The sequence below is a fragment of the Engraulis encrasicolus genome, chromosome 17 (genome assembly GCF_034702125.1).
Source record: "Engraulis encrasicolus isolate BLACKSEA-1 chromosome 17, IST_EnEncr_1.0, whole genome shotgun sequence".
NCBI lineage: Eukaryota > Metazoa > Chordata > Actinopteri > Clupeiformes > Engraulidae > Engraulis > Engraulis encrasicolus.
In genome coordinates, this window is record NC_085873.1 from 51,939,373 (window position 1) to 51,962,123 (window position 22,751).

General features: G+C 44.8%; 1 protein-coding gene across 1 annotated transcript in view; it reads left to right on the top strand.

Moving 5' to 3' along the window:
- Nucleotides 1–22,751, top strand: part of tcerg1l (transcription elongation regulator 1 like) — a 98,416-nt gene that overhangs the window by 67,171 nt on the left and 8,494 nt on the right. The window contains exons 5-8 of the mRNA XM_063220822.1: nt 11,138–11,262; nt 16,514–16,537; nt 17,835–17,891; nt 21,719–21,819. Coding sequence (XP_063076892.1) covers nt 11,138–11,262; nt 16,514–16,537; nt 17,835–17,891; nt 21,719–21,819 — 307 coding nt within the window. The remainder of the gene's footprint in view (nt 1–11,137; nt 11,263–16,513; nt 16,538–17,834; nt 17,892–21,718; nt 21,820–22,751) is intronic.

Sequence of the window (22,751 nt, forward strand, 5' to 3'; positions counted from 1 at the left end):
CAGCAACAAAAATGGCGTCAAAAGCGAGGCACTGAACGAGCTGCATCGGGGCATCAGTGAACAACAAGATGCACACCCAGATGCCTTCACAGTGGTACTAGGAGATTTCAACCACGGAAATCTCAAAACAGTACTTCCAAAATTTCATCAACATGTCAACTTCCCAACAAGAGGACAAAACACCCTGGACCTCGTTTACACAAATCAGAAGAGAGCATACAAGGCAAAGCCCATCCCCCACATTGGATCATCAGACCACACGACAATTCTGCTACTGCCAGCTTACAGACAAAAGGCAAAACTCACCAAACCAGTTCTGAAGGAGGTGAGAAAATGGCCTGAGGGAGCCATCTCACGACTTCAGGACTGCTTTGAAACCACAGACTGGGACATTTTCAAAACAACTGCCACCCACAGCAATCACATTGACATTGAGGAGTACACAGACACCGTGACCTCCTACATCACAAAATGCATCGATGATGTTACAGAAATAAAACACATCACTACCAGGGCCAACCAGAAGCCATGGTTCACAGGAGACGTTCACCGACTGCTGAGGGCCAGAGACAAAGCCTTCAGAGCAGGAGACGTAGCTGGCCTAAAGACAGCAAGGGCTAACCTGTCCCAGGGCATCAGGAAAGCAAAAAAGGAATACTCAGACAAAATAACAACACACTTCAAAGACAGCAGAGATGCACAGAGCCTGTGGCAGGGCATACAGGCCATCACGGACTATAAGCCTGCACCACGAAGCTGTGACAACAACACACCTCTCTGCTAAACGATCTGAATAGTTTCTTTGCCCGCTTTGAAGCACAAAATGACACTCACCCACAGAAAACTCCCCCTCCCCCCCATGATCAACCCCTTTACCTGTCCTCTGCCAGTGTTAAGAGGACACTGGCCACCATCAACCCACGCAAAGCAGCTGGCCCAGACAACATACCAGGCCGAGTGTTGAAGGATTGTGCAGAAGAGCTGAAGGATGTCTTCACAGACATCTTTAACATCTCTCTGGAGCAAGCAGTCATCCCATCACTTTTCAAAGCTGCTACCATCATACCTGTGCCGAAGAAATCATCACCATCATGCTTCAATGACTACCGTCCTGTAGCACTGACGCCCATAATCATGAAGTGCTTCGAACGGCTAGTCCTGTCACACATCAAAGCCACCCTACCCCCCACCCTAGACCCCTACCAGTTCGCATACCGAGCCAAGCGATCCACGGAGGATGCAATTTGCTCTGCCCTCCATCCAGCCCTCACCCACTTGGACAATAAAGACTCATATGTGAGAATGCTGTTCATTGACTTCAGTTCAGCATTCAATACCATAATACCACAACAACTCATCAGAAAACTGGACAAGCTAGGTTTCAGCACCTCCCTCTGCAACTGGCTGCTGGACTTCCTGATGCAAAGACCACAAGCAGTACGGGTAGGGAACAACACCTCGAGCACCCTGACCCTGAGCACGGGGGCTCCGCAAGGCTGTGTTCTCAGCCCCCTGCTGTTCACGCTGCTGACACACGACTGCACAACGACCCACAGCACTAACCATCTAGTGAAGTTTGCGGATGATACAACACTGGTGGGCCTCATCACCAAGGGCGAGGAGACTCACTACAGAGAAGAAGTAGACCTGCTGGCCAGATGGTGCAAAGACAACAACCTCCTGCTGAATGTCAACAAGACCAAGGAGATTGTTGTCAACTTCCAAAGGGTCCAAAAACAACTGCCACCACTGACCATCGACGGCGATGCTGTGGAGAGAGTGAGCAGCACCAAGTTCCTTGGAGTGCACATCAGCGACGACCTCTCTTGGACCACCAACACTACATCACTGGCGAAGAAGGCCCATCAGCGTCTCTACTTCCTGCGCAAACTAAAGAAGGCAAGTGCTACACCCTCCATCATGACAACATTCTACAGAGGAACCATAGAGAGCGTCGTGTCCAACTGCATCACAGTGTGGGGAGGAAGCTGCACGGAGAAAAACAGGAAGACACTCCAGCGTGTTGTGAACACAGCGAAGAAGATCATTGGAGTACCACTCCCCTCCCTGCAGGACATTTACACACCGCACGCCTCACCCGGAAAGCACTGATGATCATCAAAGACACAAGCCACCCTGCACACAAACTGTTCAGCCTCCTGCCCTCTGGAAAGAGGTACAGGCGCCTCCGTTCCCGTACCACCCGGCTGGCGAGCAGCACAATGCACCAAGCGATCAAGATGCTGAACACTCAACCCACTCTCCCTCCACTGTCAGCCTCTAGCCAGCAAGGCCACTGACAACCCCCCCCCCCCCCCACTGTCAGCCTCTAGCCAGCAAGGCCACTGACAACCCCCCCTCCCCATCCCCCACCACCATATCTGCGACTGAACATTCCACCTGCACTACTATACTTGTGACTGAACTTTCAACCTGCACTAACTCAAAACATGCACACACACACACACACACACACACACACACACACACACACACACACACACACACACACACACACACACACACACACACACACAAGCACACTGCACTTTCTGCACTAAACCCAACATACACACACTGACACACACACACACACACACACACACACACACACACACACACACACACAGACACACGAACACACACACAAGACGCACACCGCACCTTCTACCTGCACTAAACACACACACACACACACACACACACACACACACACACACACACACACACCACACACACACAACACACACACCACACACACACACCACACACACACACACACACACACACACACACACACACACACTGCTGCTGGTGTACTTGACAGACCTTTTTATATTTATTTTCTTCAAAATGCTACTATTACCATGTCAGAACGCTATAAAGGACTTTTTTTAGGAAAAGCACAAAAACACAACAAATACCTCTTAATGTATGTCCTCTACAAGTCTTCTGTTGTCCAGTCTTGCACTTTAAATGTCTGTATGAGCACTGTGTATGTCCATACTGTCTTAAGTCCATGTATAAGTACTGTCTATGTCTATACTGTCTATGTCCTTACCTTAATTAGTCTATGTCTGTATGGGAAAGCAAGAAATGTAATTTCAAATTCTTTGTATGACCAGTGCATGTAAAGAAATTGACAATAAAACCTACTTGACTTGACATATTGATGTACGCTTGGCATGGATACGTGTACACACATGAATTACACGCCTTATGAAACAGCCACAGATGTATGGTGAGGGATCTTCCTTTTTACTCTTTTCATGTTATTTGGTGGCCCCGCTCTTCCACTCAATCCAGTTTAAATGCTGTTATGCATTTCTGTGTGCTGCACATTGCAACTGTGGTCGCCTACAGAGCAGGTCCAGCCTCTGTGTTGTGTTGGCTGGTAGACTGAGCACTGTATCATGCCAAATGAAGAGAACAGCATGCAGCACATATGCCTTCCACAGTTGAACCCAAGAGAACTGAAGAAGAATATATTTGATTGCAGCAAAAGAGTTGGTAGAGCGCTACTAGTGTCCCTCAAAACCAACTGGTGATCTTGGAAGGGGTTCAATGTTCAAAAAGGACAGAAGGAAAAAAAATCCTTGGTCGAGGCACTTCAGTTGGTTAATGTAGTAAAAAAATAAACTTTATTTAAGGGGCAAATGCATTAAAAAAACACCAACGCGTTTCGGCGCTGTGGCCTTCATCAGGGTGTGTAAGAGAAACAAACAGCCATCTAATTATATGAGTGTCCTCAGGTGCAGTATCCTGGGCCATGAGAGCCACTAGGTCTACTCCAAGCCACAAGGGGCAGTGCTGAGACCAACCATTTTGTATAGCAACATGGCAGATTAGTTTGTATAAGTTAAAAACATCAGGATCACCTTATAGCTGTAAACAAGATACATGCACTATCCTGGAACAGAGGATTTACTAGAAAGACATAGATAGATAATTAGCTTGGTGAATAAAAGTCATCAATATTTCACTAAATACTGCATAGGATCACTAGATGTACTCCATATATCAATGTCAACAAATGTTGCATGAAGCAAACATCTCTCATGATTATATTATCAATAACATTTACAACAATCAAAAACATATATAAAAAAGGAGATAGGTCAAAGTCTTCATTTAGACCGGGATAATTTGTGGCCTTCAGTTGATCAATCCAGAACATTTCTCTTTGTTTGAGGCACTTGATTTTGTCTCCACCTCTGGCATCTAGGCACACAGCCTCAATGCCCACTGCGCGTAGACTTGTGTCCCGTCCATGATGTGCTTCTTTATAGTGTCTGGCCATAGGGTAGTTCATATTCCCTACCCTGATTGCATATCTATGCTCAGACACTCGGTCTCTGAATCTCCTTTTAGTGAGTCCCACATAAAAACAGCCACAAGGGCATATTTTATTGCAGGGGCGGATCTAGTCAATTTGGGGCCCTAGGCGAAATATTAACATGGGGCCCTAAAAAGTCATTATACAGACATGAAATTATGCGTTTTGGTGCTATTTAAGTGTTTTGAGTCATATATCTTTGATAACTTCGACTGCATAAGTGGCAAAGCCTACTTTTTTGTGTGTTTACGGCAACTGGTGTGACAGTTGGGGCCCCTATGGAGGACAGATTTGGCCGGGGCCCTAGGCAATTGCCTAGCTTTGCCTAATGGAAAGTCCACCTCTGTGTGATTGCACCTTCAATTGTGTACACCCACATACGGCCACAGTGTTACCATATGATCCAGAACTTTCCTCCCTTTGTGCTGACTTACCTTCACACCATTCACATACAAACACTTAAAGAATTACACACACGCATGCACGCCCGCACATACGCGCCACACACACACACACACACACACACACACACACACACACACACACACACACACACTCGCATACGCACACACACACACACACACACACACACACACACACACACACACACACACACACACACACACACACACACACACACACACACACACACACACACACACCTGTCTTTAGCACTGTTGAGTGCAGAAGTTTGATGGCAAAATGAGCAGCTTCTCTATCAGACATGCCCAGCATAGTGTTTTGCTCTCTGCTATCCTTATTCTGTTTTGAATATTTGATAAGGATAAACTGTTCTGAGGCCCAGGCTATATTCATTTTCTCAATTGCATTCAAAGAAAATGGGCGGCTATAGAGCAAGACACAAAAACACAATTCAGTTGCATTTTGCTTTTGCTTTCAAGCAAAGCAACAAAAAAGGCGAATGTTTCAATGTTATCCAATCTGCACATTGGTGATAATGCTTGGCATCTCTGCCTCCCTCCTTCTCTCCCTCCCTCCTTCTCTGTTCCTCCTTCTCTGCCTCCCTCCTTCTCTGCCTCCCTCCTTCTCCTTCCCCGTAGGGATAGGCAGGGTGTATGTGGATCGTGATGCATCCACAGTCTCCTGATTAAATGATTGCATCACCACTTCACTGCTTTCTTTGGAATGCAAAAGTGGGCTTAACTCTTATCTGCCAGGGACTGATTCTGGATCAGGTCTGATCCCGACACGGCACTGTTCTGATTCTGGATCAGATCTGGTCCCAACATGGGACTGTTCTGATTCTGGATCAGATCTGGTTGTTCTGATTCTGGATCAGTTCTGATCCCGACACGGCACTGTTCTGATTCTGGATCAGGTCTCGTCCCGACACGGCACTGTTCTGATTCTGGATCAGGTCTGATCCCGACACGGCACTGTTCTGATTCTGGATCAGGTCTGATCCCGACACGGCACTGTTCTGATTCTGGATCAGGTCTGGTCCTGACACTGTTCCTGTTCCTGTGTCTGTGTCTGCTTGCCATACACCGCCTGAGTCCATCCTACATCTCTCTGGCTTGTCTGTTGTTCCCTCTATGCTGATTATCATATTGTACGCATTTGAAGAAGGAAAGGAGCGGTCTCAAATCGAACCTGATGTTTGAGATGTTCTCATTTCACATGAAGATGTATTTGTGCCCAACAATAAACCCTTTTAATATGAACTGGGAATGCAACTTTTAATCATCTTGGACATTAACAACAATTGCATTTTTTCCTTAAAGATAACCCCCCCCCCCCCCCTCAAAACAATCATTTGCAACAAATTGAAGGCTTCTTCTTCTTGTACACATTTCAGCGACGAGTTGTTGTGTACACACTAATGCCATTAACAAGACATAATTTGGTTCATTAATGTTTTCATTTCCTGCAAATCACACTGTGCTGGAAACATTTGCATGAATAATATAATGGCAAAAATACACTGTTGCAATAGCAGGCAGCTATTTCCTCAGCAGAGACGTGATCAATGTGAGTCAACTTAATTGGAATGTATTTTAAAGTTATTATTTTGGTTACAGCACTTTAATGATATCCACATTATAATTGTCGGCTAATAGGTTTATGAATTCTGTAATTTCCTCTTCATACGCATCTGTTGGAATGAAAATGCGTGGGGGGGAACTTCACCCTTGTAGGATGCTGAGACTTTTTTTGTGTTCTTGCAGGCATATACACTTCACAGCTGTATAAAACAAGGACTTCCTTTGTGGTGCATTTGAAGTGGCATCTCAAAGCGAAGACTAAATCATATTAGACACATTAAAAACTCAGGGCTTCTGAGGAGAAGAGAAGGGAGGAGGATTGGCAGGTGAAGGTCTCGCATGTCTCTCTGAATCCACAGCACTCAGGCCTAACACCCTCTCACTCCTCACTTCTCTCTCTTCTCCTCTCCTCACTCCTCTCGGAATCCACAGCACTAAGGCCTAACATCCTCTCACTCCTCTCTTCTCTCTCTTCTCCTCCCCTCACTCCTCTCTTCTCCTCTCCTCTCCCCACTCCTCTGAATCCACAGCCCCAAGGCCTAACACCCTCTCACTCCTCTCTTCTCTCACTCCTCTCCTCACTCCTCTCTTCTCCTCTCCTCACTCCTCTCTTCTCTCTCTCTGAATCCACAGCGCCAAGGCTTGACCCTCTCACTCCTCACTTCTCCTCTCTTCACTCCTCTCCTATCTCTGCTCTCTTCTCTCACTCTGTTCCCCAATACCTTTCTCTCTTCTCTCTCTGCTCTCTTCTCTCTCTTCTTTCTCTCTCTGCTCTCTTCTCTCTCTCACTCCTCTCTTCTCTGTCTTCTCGCTCTCATTCCTCTCTTCTCTCTCACTCCTCTCTTCTCTCTCTTCTCTCTCTCACTCCTCTCTTCTCTCTCTCACTCCTCTCTTCTCTATTTTCTTTCTCTCACTCCTCACTTCTCTCTCTTCTCTCTCTCACTCCTCTCTTCTCTCTCACTCCTCTCCTCTCTCTCTTCTCCCACTCCTCTCTCCTCTCACTCCTCTCTTTTCTCTCTTCTCTCTCTGCTCTCTCTGTTTCCCAATCTCTCCTCCACTGCTGGTTACTGGTGCCATAGGCTACATGTGCTGCTGGTTACTGGTGGCTACATGTGCTGCTGGTTACTGGTGGCTACATGTGCTGCTGGTTACTGGTGGCTACATGTGCTGCTGGTTACTGGTGGCTACATGTGCTGCTGGTTACTGGTGGCTACATGTGCTGCTGGTTACTGGTGGCTACATGTGCTGCTGGTTACTGGTGGCTACATGTGCTGCTGGTTACTGGTGGCTACATGTGCTGCTGGTTACTGGTGGCTACATGTGCTGCTGTTATAGACCTCCACTCATCACACCACTAACCCTGCTGCCAAGGACAACATTGCTGTTTTCTCTCCTCTCCTCCGCCACCCTCCATGCATCCCTTCATCTTCCCACCCCTCCTCCCCTCTCCTGCTCTCCTCCTTCCCCCCTCTTATAATGCTCCTGTTTCTCTCCTTTCCTACTCTCCTCTTCTTCTCTTCGCTCCTCCTCTCCTCTCCTCTCCTCTCCTCCTCTCCTCTCATCTCCTCTCCTCTCCTCTCCCCTCCCCTCCTCTCCTCTCTTACTGCTCCTGCTCCTCTCTTCTTGTTATCTTCAACACCCTTCTCTTCTCTTATCACCCACCCCTTCCCCTTCCCCGTCCCCTTCTCCACCCCCAAATTTATACTTTAATCACTTCACTTTTTATCTGACTTTTGAGGGGGTTGTGGGTGGGGGTGTGGGTAATGGGGTAGGTTGGATCTGACATTTTTTTAAGGATGGCAGACAGGACTCAAATCTTGAGGCACTTCTTGAATTTAAATGTATATTCACAAAATGGGGAAAGGGGAAAAATCAGGTTAATCAGATACTCGAACATTTGCACTGTGCTTTCGACTATTTCAAGAGGGAAGCGACCCTTGTGCATTCTTGTGGACACTACCCTCATCAAAGTTGTGCTCTCTGTTTTGGCCAAATGTAATCTTTGTATTTTATTCTGTTCAAGTTTAGTGGGCCTTCTAATATTAGTTTCCATTCAATTTATAATAACGAGTGGTGGCAAATCTGCCTAAAAAGCCTTGCTATGTACAGTATTGTTTCTGTGCACTACCACATAGTTCAGTACAGTAATCAACTCATCTACTGAAGTGTTTACAAAAATAGCCTTAATATTGTGCAGACTTTAACTGGCACCTGATTGACAGTTCAAAAGCACTTTTAAAGGTTTTTAAAGGGACACTGTGTGATATTTTTAGTTGTTTATTTCCAGAATTCATGCTGCCCATTCACTAATGTTACCTTTTTCATGAATACTTACCACCAGCATCAAATTCTAAGTATTCATTATGACATACATGAAAAGGGGGATCTTCTCCATGGTCCGCCATTTTGAATTTCCAGAAATAGCCATTTTAAGCTGCAAAAATGACTGTACTTGGACCATACTAGAAAATATTTGTTTATTACTTAGTAAACTTTCATGTAAAGATCAAATTTGGCAATAGGCAGCCCAGTTTCAACGAGCAACATAGTTGCAGTACCTTTTTTGACCATTTCCTGCACAGTGTCCCTTTAAGGACTTTTGTATTTGCCTTTTTTCCTGACTATGCAAACTAGTGCTTGGAGATATTCATCCTGTCAAGGTGCGGAAAATCCAAGCACTGGTCAGGCAAATAAATCAGCACCCACAGCTAATTTCAAATGCAATTAACCTTTCCAAATAAACCACACTTATCACTCACACACCCTGAAATGAAAATAAAGGTTTTACCATTTGCATGCATGCAGGCAAATTAGCTTCAAGTATTGTCTGCGATTGCAGTGCTTTATTTCACACAGTGCTGTTTGGGGTGACACTCTCCCATTGATGGGCTTGTTATCAAGCTGCTGCGGCACCTGAATAGAGATGTGCTTGATTTGGCCCATTACCTGACGCACTAGCTGAACTAACAGGAGAGATTTTTAGAACAACGTGCAATGATTCACACTGTATGCCATTGTTTTGTAACGCACGTCATAGATTAGGATGTTTTGAGCGATCTGAGGTTTTTGGCTGTTCCATGATGCCATATTTTCACAACACTATAATTAGTATTCATGGACATTTTTCCATATATAGAGACCAGAAAGTGTCGAGGACTATGAATGAACATGCACTTACCCCATTGTTGACATTTTGAACCGCAATGGAATGTACACTGTGTGCAATTTTGAGTGTATAATTGGCAATCTAGAGAATAGTTATTGCTGAAAAATGTTATCAGAATTTTACCCACATCTTCGCATACCCTTGTGAATAGCAAATCATTTCGTGAACAATAGCTGTGTCTGCAATGGCTGGTCTTGAACAACCTCAACTGTGTTTTCTGTGTTCAATAGCTCTGTCTGCAATGGCTGGTCTTGAACAGTCTCAACTGTGTTTTCTGTGTACAATAGCTCTGTCTGCAATGGCTGGTCTTGAACAGTCTCAACTGTGTTTTCTGTCATTGGTTGTATTGAGCGCTGGACTCCAAACACTTCTGTAGAGCACCAGAAGAGCAGAGTGAGCATCAGGAAATCAACATCTCACTTTATATCATCAGTACATCAACATCTCACTTTCATCAGTAAATCAACATCTCACTTTATATCAGCAGTAAATCAACATCTCACTTTCATCAGTAAATCAACATCTCACTTTATATCAGCAGTAAATCAACATCTCACTTTATATCATCAGTACATCAACATCTCACTTTCATCAGTAAATCAACATCTCACTTTATATCAGCAGTAAATCAACATCTCATTTTATATCATCAGTAAATCAACATCTCATTTTATAACACTGCAGACAGATGGGACCAAGCACAGCATTCACCTGCTACAGTAGAATATGGTAGATGTACAGCATTCACCTGGTACAGTAGAATATGATAGATGCACAACAATATACTGTATTCACCTGGTACAGTAGAATATGATAGATGTACAGCATTCACCTGGTACAGTAGAATATGGTAGATGTACAGCATTCACCTGGTACAGTAGAATATGGTAGATGTACAGCATTCACCTGGTACAGTAGAATATGATAGATGTACAAGATTCACCTGCTACAGTACAATATTATACATGCACAGCATCCATCCGGTACAGTAGACTATGATAGATGTACAGCAATGTACTGTATTCAGCACAGCATTCACCTGGTACAGTAGAATATGGTAGATGTAGGCCTACAGCAATATACTGTATTTAGCACATCATTCACCTGCTACATTGTTATGATAGAAGCACAACAATATACTGTATTCACCTGGTACAGTAGACTATGATAGATGTACAGCAATGTACTGTATTCACCTGGTACAGTAGAATATGATAGATGTACAACAATAAATGAAAGAATTTACCTTACAGGCTTTAGTCAATTTTGTGTCATTTTAACTCACATTCATGCATCAATGCTTTCAGTTTATGTTAATGTCGTCTGCTATGTGTGTATGTTTTCTTTTTATTTTTGTGAAGTACATCGAATTGCCTCTGTGTATGTAATGTGCAAACAAACTTACCTTGCCTTGCCTTATGTAATGGAGGCCAACTGCCAGAGTGTGGCATGGAACGTTAGTTGACCTCCTTCCTGAAGCCTCATGCAGAATAGCACTGAGCTGTGGGTTGCTGTGGTGCGGTGGATGTGGCACTCTGACTTTTATGTCGATAGAAGGCCTTATCTTTCCCTCTCTCTTCCTCTTCCTCCCTCTCTCTCTCTCTCTCTCTCTCTCTCTCTCTCTCTCAGGAGTGTGTTCCCCCTGGGAGGGGTTTCTGGGCCCGGTGGTGCCTGCCCATCTCAGCAGGGTGTCGTCCCTGTCGGCCCCCGGCGTTGCCCTCATGGCTGGAGACTGGAGGGAGCGAGGCCCAGCCGCCGGTGAGGGAGCTCCTTTGATTTTCTTTTCACAAGTCGAGTTGTTGAAAGAGCTTCGCCCCCCTGGTCCACTTTTGAAGTGAACCGTATAGGATTATTGTGTTTGGGTTGAACTTCCCCACTGACTTTTATACATTTACGTGTACTGGGTAAATATCTTTAAATACATACAGTGATACGTTGTGTACATTCACATTGCTATTGGTGGTGATGTCTTTCTCGTATTCATATGTGGTGTTTCCTGTGGTCTCAAATAAACAATTAACTAACAAACAAATAAACAATCTAGTATCTACAGGTATCCACCTTATACAGCACTTAGTGACCGTCTGAGAACATTAGCAAGACGTGTAGGCTACACCTGTTTTTGAACACAATTGTCTGATCAGCCAATCGTGTGGCAGCAGTAGCACTTATCAGCCAATCGTGTGGCAGCAGTAGCACTAATCAGCCAATCGTGTGGCAGCTGTAGCGCTTCACAGCCACTCAGCGCCGACATGCTGCATCAAGCCCTGAAATTCAATAAATCTTCACATGAGCCATCAGAATGGGGTACAATGTGATTGCAGTGATTTTGAGGGTGGTGTAAATATCGACTGGTTTCCATTCATGTTTCGTCCTGTGCTCCATTCCACTACAACCCTTTGAGATATTTGGAAGCTCTCAGCTCTCCCAGTTACTCAACCTGGGAGTCCTGAAATACACCTCTCCAAAACTTTAAAATTTGAGTGCCTCAGGTTTTTCAAAGCCTGTTCTCCCCCCCGCTTGCTGCTTGCTCAAAATCAGCGATGTGCATTGTAATGATTCAACCCTCCCAGAAATTGAGCGCCTGGCACACACAAACGTCCATGTGCATGAAGGTAATTGGGTTACAACATTAGAAAAGCAGGCCAGATTTCTCAAGTCCCCCAAGAACTGTTGGCACAAACTGGCCAGAACTGTGCAGGACTGGGGAAAAAACTGGTGGCTATTCCAGAAAACAGGCTCGCTCAATTTGAAAGCATCATTTGTGCAAACTAATTTAGTCTCTTACCAGTTTGTCATTTTTTATGTGTGAAGTTCGCCATGATCGTAGTTTGCCAGCGAGAAAGCTGTACCACTTTTAATTCCAGACAGTACATATTTAATGTATTAAAAAGAAGTAAGGCATAGAAGTATGATGTGTGTAATAAAATATAATTTGCAGTCCCCTATCACCCTGATATTATCCAATTTAATACATCTTAATTCAGGACTTCATTATGCAGTGCATGAAATAGTGTGCTTGCTTAAAAGTTGGGTTTTTCTTATTCTTCTTATACTGGGGAAGCCTTGGCTCAGTGGTTAGGTTGAAATCCCACCCTTACCAGCACCTTCATCCATAGCTGAAGTGCCCTTGAGCAAGGCCCCTAACCCCACATTGCTCCAGGGCCTTTAAGCAATACCCTGAATCTAAATAAGTGTAAATCACTTTGGATACAAGTGTCAGCCAAGTGTAATGTAATGTAATGTAAGGTAACTTCAGACATGTAAAAAAAAATGTCTTTTAATTACCTGACATGCTTCGACGGTATAGCGTCTGTCTTCATCAGAGGTTTACTATAACAGTTAAACATAATGAACATCATACTATTAAATGAAGGTGTGCTTGCTAGCCTGGTGTGTGTGGTCTTGCGTGTGCTTGTTAGCTTGGTGTGTGTGGTCTTGCGTGTGCTTGCTAGCTTGGTGTGTGTGGTCTTGCGTGTGCTTGTTAGCTTGGTGTGTGTGGTCTTGCGTGTGCTTGCTAGCTTGGTGTGTGTGGTCTTGCGTGTGCTTGCTAGCTTGGTGTGTATGGTCTTGCGTGTGCTTGCTAGCTTGGTGTGTGTGGTCTTGCGTGTGCTTGCTAGCTTGGTGTGTGTGGTCTTGCGTGTGCTTGCTAGCCTGGTGTGTGTGGTCTTGCGTGTGCTGGCTAGCCTGGTGTGTGTGGTCTTGTTTGTGCTTGCTAGCCTGGTGTGTGTGGTCTTGTGTGTGCTTGCTAGCTTGGTGTGTGTGGTCTTGCGTGTGCTTGCTAGCTTGGTGTGTGTGGTCTTGCGTGTGCTTGCTAGCTTGGTGTGTGTGGTCTTGTGTGTGCTTGCTAGCTTGGTGTGTGTGGTCTTGTGTGTGCTTGCTAGCTTGGTGTGTGTGGTCTTGTGTGTGCTTGCTAGCTTGGTGTGTGCTGGCTAGCTTGGTGTGTGTGGTCTTGTGTGTGCTGGCTAGCTTGGTGTGTGCTTGCTAGCCTGGTGTGTGTGGTCTTGTGTGTGCTTGCTAGCTTGGTGTGTGTGGTCTTGCGTGTGCTTGCTAGCTTGGGGTGTGCTTGCTAGCTTGGTGTGTGTGGTCTTGCGTGTGCTTGCTAGCTTGGTGTGCGCTTGCTAGCTTGGTGTGTGTGGTCTTGCGTGTGCTTGCTAGCTTGGTGTGTGCTGGCTAGCTTGGTGTGTGTGGTCTTGCGTGTGCTTGTTAGCTTGGTGTGTGCTGGCTAGCCTGGTGTGTGTGGTCTTGTGTGTGCTTGCTAGCCTGGTGTGTGTGGTCTTGTGTGTGCTTGCTAGCTTGGTGTGTGTGGTCTTGCGTGTGCTTGTTAGCTTGGTGTGTGCTGGCTAGCTTGGTGTGTGCTGGCTAGCCTGGTGTGTGTGGTCTTGTTTGTGCTTGCTAGCCTGGTGTGTGTGGTCTTGTGTGTGCTTGCTAGCTTGGTGTGTGTTTGCTAGCTTGGTGTGTGCTTGCTAGCTTGGTGTGTGCTGGCTAGCTTGGTGTGTGTGGTCTTGTGTGTGCTGGCTAGCTTGGTGTGTGTGGTCTTGCGTGTGCTTGCTATCTTGGTGTGTGTTTGCTAGCTTGGTGTGTGTTTGCTAGCTTGGGGTGTGCTTGCTAGCTTGGTGTGTGTGGTCTTGCGTGTGCTTGCTAGCTTGGTGTGCGCTTGCTAGCTTGGTGTGTGCTTGCTAGCTTGGTGTGTGCTGGCTAGCTTGGTGTGTGCTGGCTAGCTTGGTGTGTGTGGTCTTGCGTGTGCTTGCTAGCTTGGTCTGTGCTGGCTAGCTTGGTGTGTGTTTGCTAGCTTGGTGTGTGTGGTCTTGCGTGCCTGTCTGCAGTGCTTACAGTAGGTTTCTGCAGATCATTTACCATTGTCTTTGGCCGCTCCACAGAGAGCTGGTGCTGTTTATTAAAGCCCAAATGCCTCATCCTGTGGTTCACACAGGTCACGCACATCTCAAGACAGAAATATTTTTGTAGGGATACTTTATTGTAGAGATACATCTATTAGCGCTAATACATACAATGTGCCTGTATAAGAAACTTGTAAGGCATGTACAAAGCAAAATCAAACATTTGTTAGGCATGTATTCGCAAATGTCTTGTTCATGCACAATAAGGGATTTATTACCAATTTAACCATAGTAAGGACCTAGTAGGCCTTAGCGTTTGCTTAGTACATGCCTTACAAGTTACTTATGCAGGCATTAACATTGTATGTATTAGTGCTTATAGATATATCCCTAAAATAAAGTGTTACCATATTTTTATAGTGCACCTGCTTCCCCAATGCGCTTAGGGAAGATCTATTGATCTATTTTGTCTTAACAGCAAATTGCTTTATTTAATGCTGAAATGCACAGGTGGGCTTAAATGGCTATTCTGACTGTTTTCATACGCACGGCTTACAGAGGATACACTTTGTACGGTGTCCTCACATCCGTGTACTGACACAATACACAATGAGTGCATGATCACATACAGTATAGTCCTCGTGTTGCATGGAGCATCCTCAGCAAACCAAAGCCACCACAATCTGCAGTCCTTTACAAAGTGCTTCATGTGACACTTAAGTAGCCGGGGCGAGACATCGCTGGATGCCAAGGACTAGTGTGGACTAGATCAGTCATGTTGTAAGTGGAAGTGCTCAGGTGATTTTCCGCCACTCGTGAGGACGAGGAGGGAGTGTGATGTTGCATAATCCTCATCACTGCCCTCATCCCTCATCCCTCACCTCCTCTAATGGCAGACTTCCACCAGGAAAAAACAATCCTTCAAAAACAAAGCAACTTTTTTTCTTTCTTCCCATCAGTACTCCATCTCTCTCTCTCTCTCTCTCTCTCTCTCTCTCTCTCTCTCTCTCTCTCTCTCTCTCTCTCTCTCTCTCTCTCTCTCTCTCTCTCTCTCTCTCTCTCTCTCTCCACAGCATAGTCCTGCTATTTGGATACCATTAGCTGCGTGCTTTGCCACCTAATCCTCCTCTTGTCATCTCCTCTATTCTCTAGTCAAGATTCTCAGCAAAAAAAGCCTTTTGAAATCAATGGCTTTCTCTGGGGATTTCATGGCCCTGTGGAATGGAGTGTTTTTCTCAGACCTCTTAGTTTGGTTTCCAAGGCAGAGTGGAATTTAGATTAGGGTTTCTATTTATTGTACCTTATTTGATTGGAAACAGGAAATCAAGAGATGTTGAGCACCCCCCTGCCCTGTTCATAGGAATAGCTGCATTTTTGTGCTGGAAAATGTTGCTTCTTGCTTGTGTCTGGTAGTGTGGCAGGACAGACAGGGAGGACGTACCGCTGTGAAGATGTGCTTTGTGAAATGATGAATTTACAGCAATGAAACGTGTTGATTTTGCACAGCTGTCTCATAAGGTGTGTATTTAAGTATCTCAGGCCCTCATGCTGATATGATACGTATGTATTGTATATAGTAGGCCTACTGCCTGGCTTGAAATGTACAGTATGTATGTTGTACTGCCTACTGCCTGGAGATTTCCTTCATTCCAGTCCCAGCGACAAGTCCTTTACAAGTTTAGTCCATCGAATGTCACGTAGGCCACCAACCCAATGCTTTCCCCCTCACCTGAGGTCCCAGACCAACCCAATGCTTTCCCCCTCACCTGAGGCGGAGTAAGATGAGTCATGAGATCGTGTCGTGTCTAACCCCTTAATGCACGCCGTACCTCCAGTGGCCCGCTGTAATAGTATTGTAGTGCTATGGTAGTTACATTTCAATGACTATGACACAACACAGGCTCTTTAGTAATGCACCACGACTTGGTCATTACCATACTTGTAAAAACAAATATATAAAGCCGTGTGTCTTAAGGGGCTAATTGTGTCTAATCTAAATGTCCTGACCTATCCCTCACTGCTCCCGTGGTAACATGTGGTTAGATAGGGTTAAAGTTAAATATATCTATGTACAAACACAACTATGATGAAAAATGACAGTGCCATATTGCTGTGTTGACTATGATGTAAGAGTTTTAACAGTGATAATGATAAACCAAAGTAGGGGGAAAACAAGGCCAGACGAAAGGTGTCACTCTTAATTTAAACCTATTTTCATGAGAAAACAACCCCTTAACAAACAGAAGGACTGGTAATTGATTATGTATGCTTCATTACTCAGGGATGTGTCAGTGCATCCTAAAACTGTGCTCTGAAAGCTAACGTTTCAGTTAAGAAGGTGTTATCTGGTTGAATGTGTCTATGTTTATTTATGGTCTTCATACAGTTAGCTGTGATGCTGACGTCAACATTGTCTTCTCAGGTTTACAAAAGAAAAGAGAAAAATGGAAAGAGAGTCTAGCAGTGTTACACATTTACACTTTTACTCCAAGAACTGAAGGGCTGTTGTTTATATTATTTAATATCTGCTGTTCAGCTGATGTACGTACTTCAGCAGAAGGAAACCTGGAGCTGCAGTTTCTAATCGTGTGCTGAGTTTACATTCAAGGTTTACACCTGCAGTACTTATCACATAATGAGCTGCTGATTGGTGGGGCAGCGGAGTGCTGAGAGAGCTGATTGGTGGGGCAGCGGAGTGCTGAGAGAGCTGATTGGTGGGGCAGTGGAGTGCTGAGAGAGCTCCAATTAGACTTGAATGATCCTTCTCCACACCTCGCTAAATGAACGTGTCATTTCTGATGAAGCGCTATGAAAGAAATGCAGACTTGATATACCATATGGGATGCACCCCCTTACCCTCCTCAACACACTCTCTCTCACACACACACACACCACGCGCGCATGCACGCATGTACGCATGCACACACACAAACATGAGCGTGCACACACACACAGAGGGGAAGAGACACAGGCACACACACACCCACCTTATTAGGGAGATGGATTAGTGTTGACTGTTGTCACATTAACAGCATACACACGCATGGTAATGGAATCCCCCAAGTATGTCATAAGTGTGTCTACTCTGCAAGTATGCCATAAGCGTTTTACGTAACATGGTAGCTCGTGTGTGTGTGTGTGTGTGTGTGTGTGTGTGTGTGTGTGTGTGTGTGTGTGTGTGTGTGTGTGTGTGTGTGTGTGTGTGTGTGTGTGTGTGTGTGTGTGTGTGTGTGTGTGTGTGCAAGGTCGGATTAAGATGGCCCGGGGCCCCTAGGCTACAGGCTGGTGTGTGTGTGTGTGTGTGTGTGTGTGTGTGTGTGTGTGTGTGTGTGTGTGTGTGTGTGTGTGTGTGTGTGTGTGTGTGTGTGTGTGTGTACACACATGCCAATGAAATCCCTGTCGTATGTCATGTCATGTCATAAGCGTCTCTTCTGGTTCTTCCTCGTCTCCTTGCAGATAGGAAGCTGCATCTGGATCTGGGGAAGCCTCCGTGTGGCGGGGCGCTGGTACTGCACGCTGACCAGAAGATGGAAGACGAAACAGTGGTGTGTAATCCTCCCTCCTCCCTTTACTTACTTCATCTATGTAAAATGACTAGAAGACGAGCTCTTTTCTTGCTCTCCTAAAGTTGGATAGTGAATCTGATATGAATGTTGATAACGGTCTCCTATCGAACATCTGGAAATCTGCCCGGCGCGGAGAGGTGGACAATCTGCAACCCGCCTTGTGCTGATATTAGACACGTAATCCGCCCATTTTCATTAACAAACAATAGAACACATCCGCCTCCTACTGTAAAATCCGCTGTCTGTGTGATCGCGCCCTTACTTAGCATTTATCTCGACTTCTTAGCCATGACCTAGTGGTTAGAGAGTTGGTCTTTCAATCTAGGGGTTGCAAGTTTGAATCCCCCCTGACCTCCCCCTACATCTCCATCCATGGCTGAAGTGCCCTTGAGCAAGGCACCTAACCCTACATTGCTCCGGGGTCTGTAACCAATACCCTGACAAATAAAAACAGTAAGTCGCTTTGAATAAATGAAAGCGTTAGCTAAGTGCAATGTAAGTAATGTAATGTAATGTCTTATCTAATGTAATGTAATGTCTTATCTAGTCAGCAGCAGAGTGAAAGCAATATAATCATTTTACATGCCCGAGTTGTTCTGATTTCTTATGCTTACTCAGATGGTTGAAGAACAGTATACTCAGTGCTTTCGAAGCAGTAGAAAATCAAACGGGTCTTCATGAAATGATTGTCTGAAGTTTAGTCCAATCTGAATAAAGTAACTGCATTATGTACAGTAGAGAATTGCCAATTAGAATATACGTAGTTCAAAAACCTGTGGTGTAATTCATTACAAGAGAAATGTCAGACTAGCCCCATGGCATAACGTTCTTACCTCCCACACACATACACAATCTCACAGACACAGATACACACACACACACACACACACACACACACACACACACACACACACACACACACACACACACACACACACACACACACACACACACACACACACACACACACACACACACACGCACACACACACACACTGCAGGCTTGCTTAGAGGATTGGAGATAGTGATGGGGGTGGTCATGCATCACAAGAATAATTGCTGCCTCTCTCTCTCACACTTTTTCTGTGTGTGTGTGAGTGTGTGTGTGCGTGCGCACATGCGTGTGTGTGCATGTTTGTGTGTGTGTGTGTGCGTGCGTACATGCGTGTATGTGCATGTTTGTGTGTGTGTGTGTGTGCGTACATGCGTGTGTGTGCATGTTTGTGTGTGTGTGTGTTTGCTTGCATCTGAGTGTGTGGGAGGTGGTGTGAACATGTTTATCAGAGTAATCTCTTTTCTCTCTTTTCTCTCTTTTCTCTTTGGTCTACTTTTTCTATGAGCCGAGTGCGCTGTTTGAAAGTAAAAGATAATTGAATGCCCAGACAGCAAACGTACCGCCCCAGGACACACACACTTAGGGGATATGACACTCACACACACACACACTTAGAGTATATGACACACAACAACACACACTTAGAGGATATAACACACACACACACACACACACACACACACACACACACACACACACACACACACACACACACACACACACACACACACACACACACACACACACACACACACACACACACACACACACACACACACACACACTTACAGGATATGACACACAACAATACACACTTAGAGTATATGACACACACACTTAGAGGATATGACACAACAACACACACACACACACACACTTAGAGAATATGACACACAACACACACACACACTTAGAGAATATGACACACACACACACTTAAAGGATCTGACACACAACAACACACACACAGACACACACACACTTAGAGGATATGACACACAACAATACACACTTAGAGTATATGACACACAACAACACACACACACTTAAAGGATATGACACAACAACACACACTTAGAGGATATGACACACAACAACACACACACTTAGGGGGTATGACACACAACAACACACACTTAGAGTATATGACACACAACAACACACACTTAGAGTATATGACACACAACAATAATGTTAAACTGTCTAATGGGTTTTCAGAACTAGCTGTCTTTTTATGCACACAAATATTGCATGCGGCTGGTTCTTTTAAAAGTGCATGAGTGTAAAACGTCTGCCAAGTGTCCATATTTGTCACGGTATCAGTCATAACAGACGGATGATTTTGTGCACTCTTGTGGATTGTAAAGTCGTTATTATCTTGAGCGTCTGTGTTGTCTCTGTAAATCAATAGCTGCATGTACAGGAGAGTAGAGCTCAATAAACACACACTATATGGGTATCGATCGCAGCACAGTATGATTTGTTAATTTAATTCATTCTGCTGAAACTCCACTTCATCTCACATGGGAATGGCAAGTCATCTTAAAAAAACAAAAAATGTGAAAATAAGTTTGAATACTCACCCTTACGAAAATGGACCATGGTTTATTATGGTATTACTATATTAACCATGACAGGCAGAACCATGATACTCTAAGTACTCTGAACCTACCATAATTGTACTATGGCTTACTATGGTATTACTGTGATTTTTATGTAGTAACATGGTTCTACCATGGTATTTCATGATTACTCTACCCTTACGAAAATCGACCATGGTTGTAATGCAGTAACCATGGTTTTACTACCACATTTCATGGTGATTCCAAGTACTATCAACCAACCATAGTTCTAGTACAGTAGCTGTCATAGTAGTAGCCCTTACAAAGATTAACCATGGTTGTACTATGAAAACTATATATTACCATAGATTTACCAGGGATTATAATTAACCATGGTTTTTAGTGTAACCATGACAACCATGGTTTGTGACTATGGTTTAACTTATGGTTTAACCATAGTATACTCTTTACCATAAACCATGGTAAGCCCCAAACCACGTTTTATTTTAACCATGGTCGCCCACCCAAAAAGCCCTTTTTTAAAACCATGGTTTTAAAAAGCATGGTGGGGGGAAGGGGTGCATGGTTAAACCATAGTCACGAACCATGGTTTTCTTGGTTACCCCTGAATAACTACATGTGAGTAGCCGTGGTGTAATCGCTCAGGAGTTGGACTCTAGATCACAGGATTGCAGTTTCGAATCTTGCCCTCACCATTCCGTAGACCTCCATCCACGGCTGAAGTGCAAGGTAGCCTATCTAACATTGATCCAGGGACTGTAACCAATGTAAGTCGCTTCGGATTAAAAAAAAAAAGCGTCTGCTCACTGTTATGTAATCAATAACTATTAACTGGTTAGTTGTCATAGTAAAACCATGCTTAATTTCTACAAAGTTAAATTATAGTAAATATATAGTTAAACCATGGTTACATCCATAATTAAACCATGGGCAAATTGTAGTCAAACCATAGTTGAATCATATTTAAACCATGGGTTTACCGTGCTCAAAAAAACGTGACTAAAAACCATGGTTCAGTTCTCATAGTAAAACCATGGTCCATTTTCATAGTAAAACCATGGTCCATTTTCATAGTAAAACCATGGTCCATTTTCATAGCAAAACCATGGTCCATTTTCATAAGGGCAGCATGACCATGACCATGACCCAGATATTGTATGATACAGACACTTTGTACCAGATCTGCATATGGCACAGGTTTCGAACGAACACTTTGACCAATTTTAGGTCGTGCTACTTTTGTGAGTTTTTCTTCCCTTAAAGTGAGACCTTACTTTAGAGTGTGTCTTTGAGCGGTCGGTGCCATCTCACCTACCTTGCCTTCGTTTGACTGGTGTGTGCAGGAGCAGCCCTTCAAGCTGGGCCTGGAGCAGCAGCCCTTCAAGCTGGGCCTGGAGCAGCAGCCCTTCAAGCTGGGCCTGGAGGAGCAGCGCGCCCCTAACGTCCAGCGGCCTGTGGCCTCCACACCTGTTCCTGGATCCCCCTGGTCAGTGTGTGTGCGCGTGCGTGTGCGTGTGTGTATGTGTGTGTGTGTGTGTGTGTGTGTGTGTGTGTGTGTGTGTGTGTGTGTGTGTGTGTGTGTGTGGTGTGTGTGTGTGTGTGTGTGTGTGTGTGTGTGTGTGTGTGTGTGCGTGCGTGCGTGTGTGTGTGTGTGGCCTCCACACCTGTTCCTGGATCCCCCTGGTCAGTGGCAATTAGGGGCTCACACCCCGTCTCTCATCTTCATTAACTTCTAACTCTTTCTCTTTCTCTTTCTCTATCTCTCTCTCTGTATGTGTGTTTGTATTTGTATGTGTGTGTCTGACCGTGTGTGTGTGTGTGTGTGTGTGTGTGTGTGTGTGTGTGAGTGCATGTGAGTGCGTGTGTGTGTGTGATCGTGTTTGTGTGTGTGTATGTGCCTGTGTGCGTGCGTGCGCGTGCGTGTGTGTGAGTGTGTGTGTGTGTGCGTGCGTGTGTGCATGCATGCGTGTGAGTGTGTGCTTGGTGACACCCTCTTCCTGTATCTGAAGGGCAAACCTCCACAAGACGCCCAGGAGAAGAGGAGCAGCATTATCAGTCCAGTATAGAGCAGCACAGCACAGCACATGGGGGATAAATAAAGTAGAATAAATATCACATCTGATCTGAGGGGAGTTTTATCTGACTGGCTCAAAGACTCAGCCATCAGTTGTTTAGCAGCTGGACTGGCTGTGGGCAGCAGCTATTTGGGAGATGTGTGAGGCTTGATGCTTCAGTAACTTGTTCTAAGTGGTTTGATGCTTCAGTAACTTGTTCTAAGTGGCTTGACGCTTCAGTAACTTGTTCTAAGTGGCTTGATGCTTCAGCAACTTGTTCTAAGTGGCTTGACGCTTTAGTAACTTGTTCTAAGTGGCTTGATGCTTCAGTAACTTGTTCTAAGAGGCTTGATGCTTCAGTAAC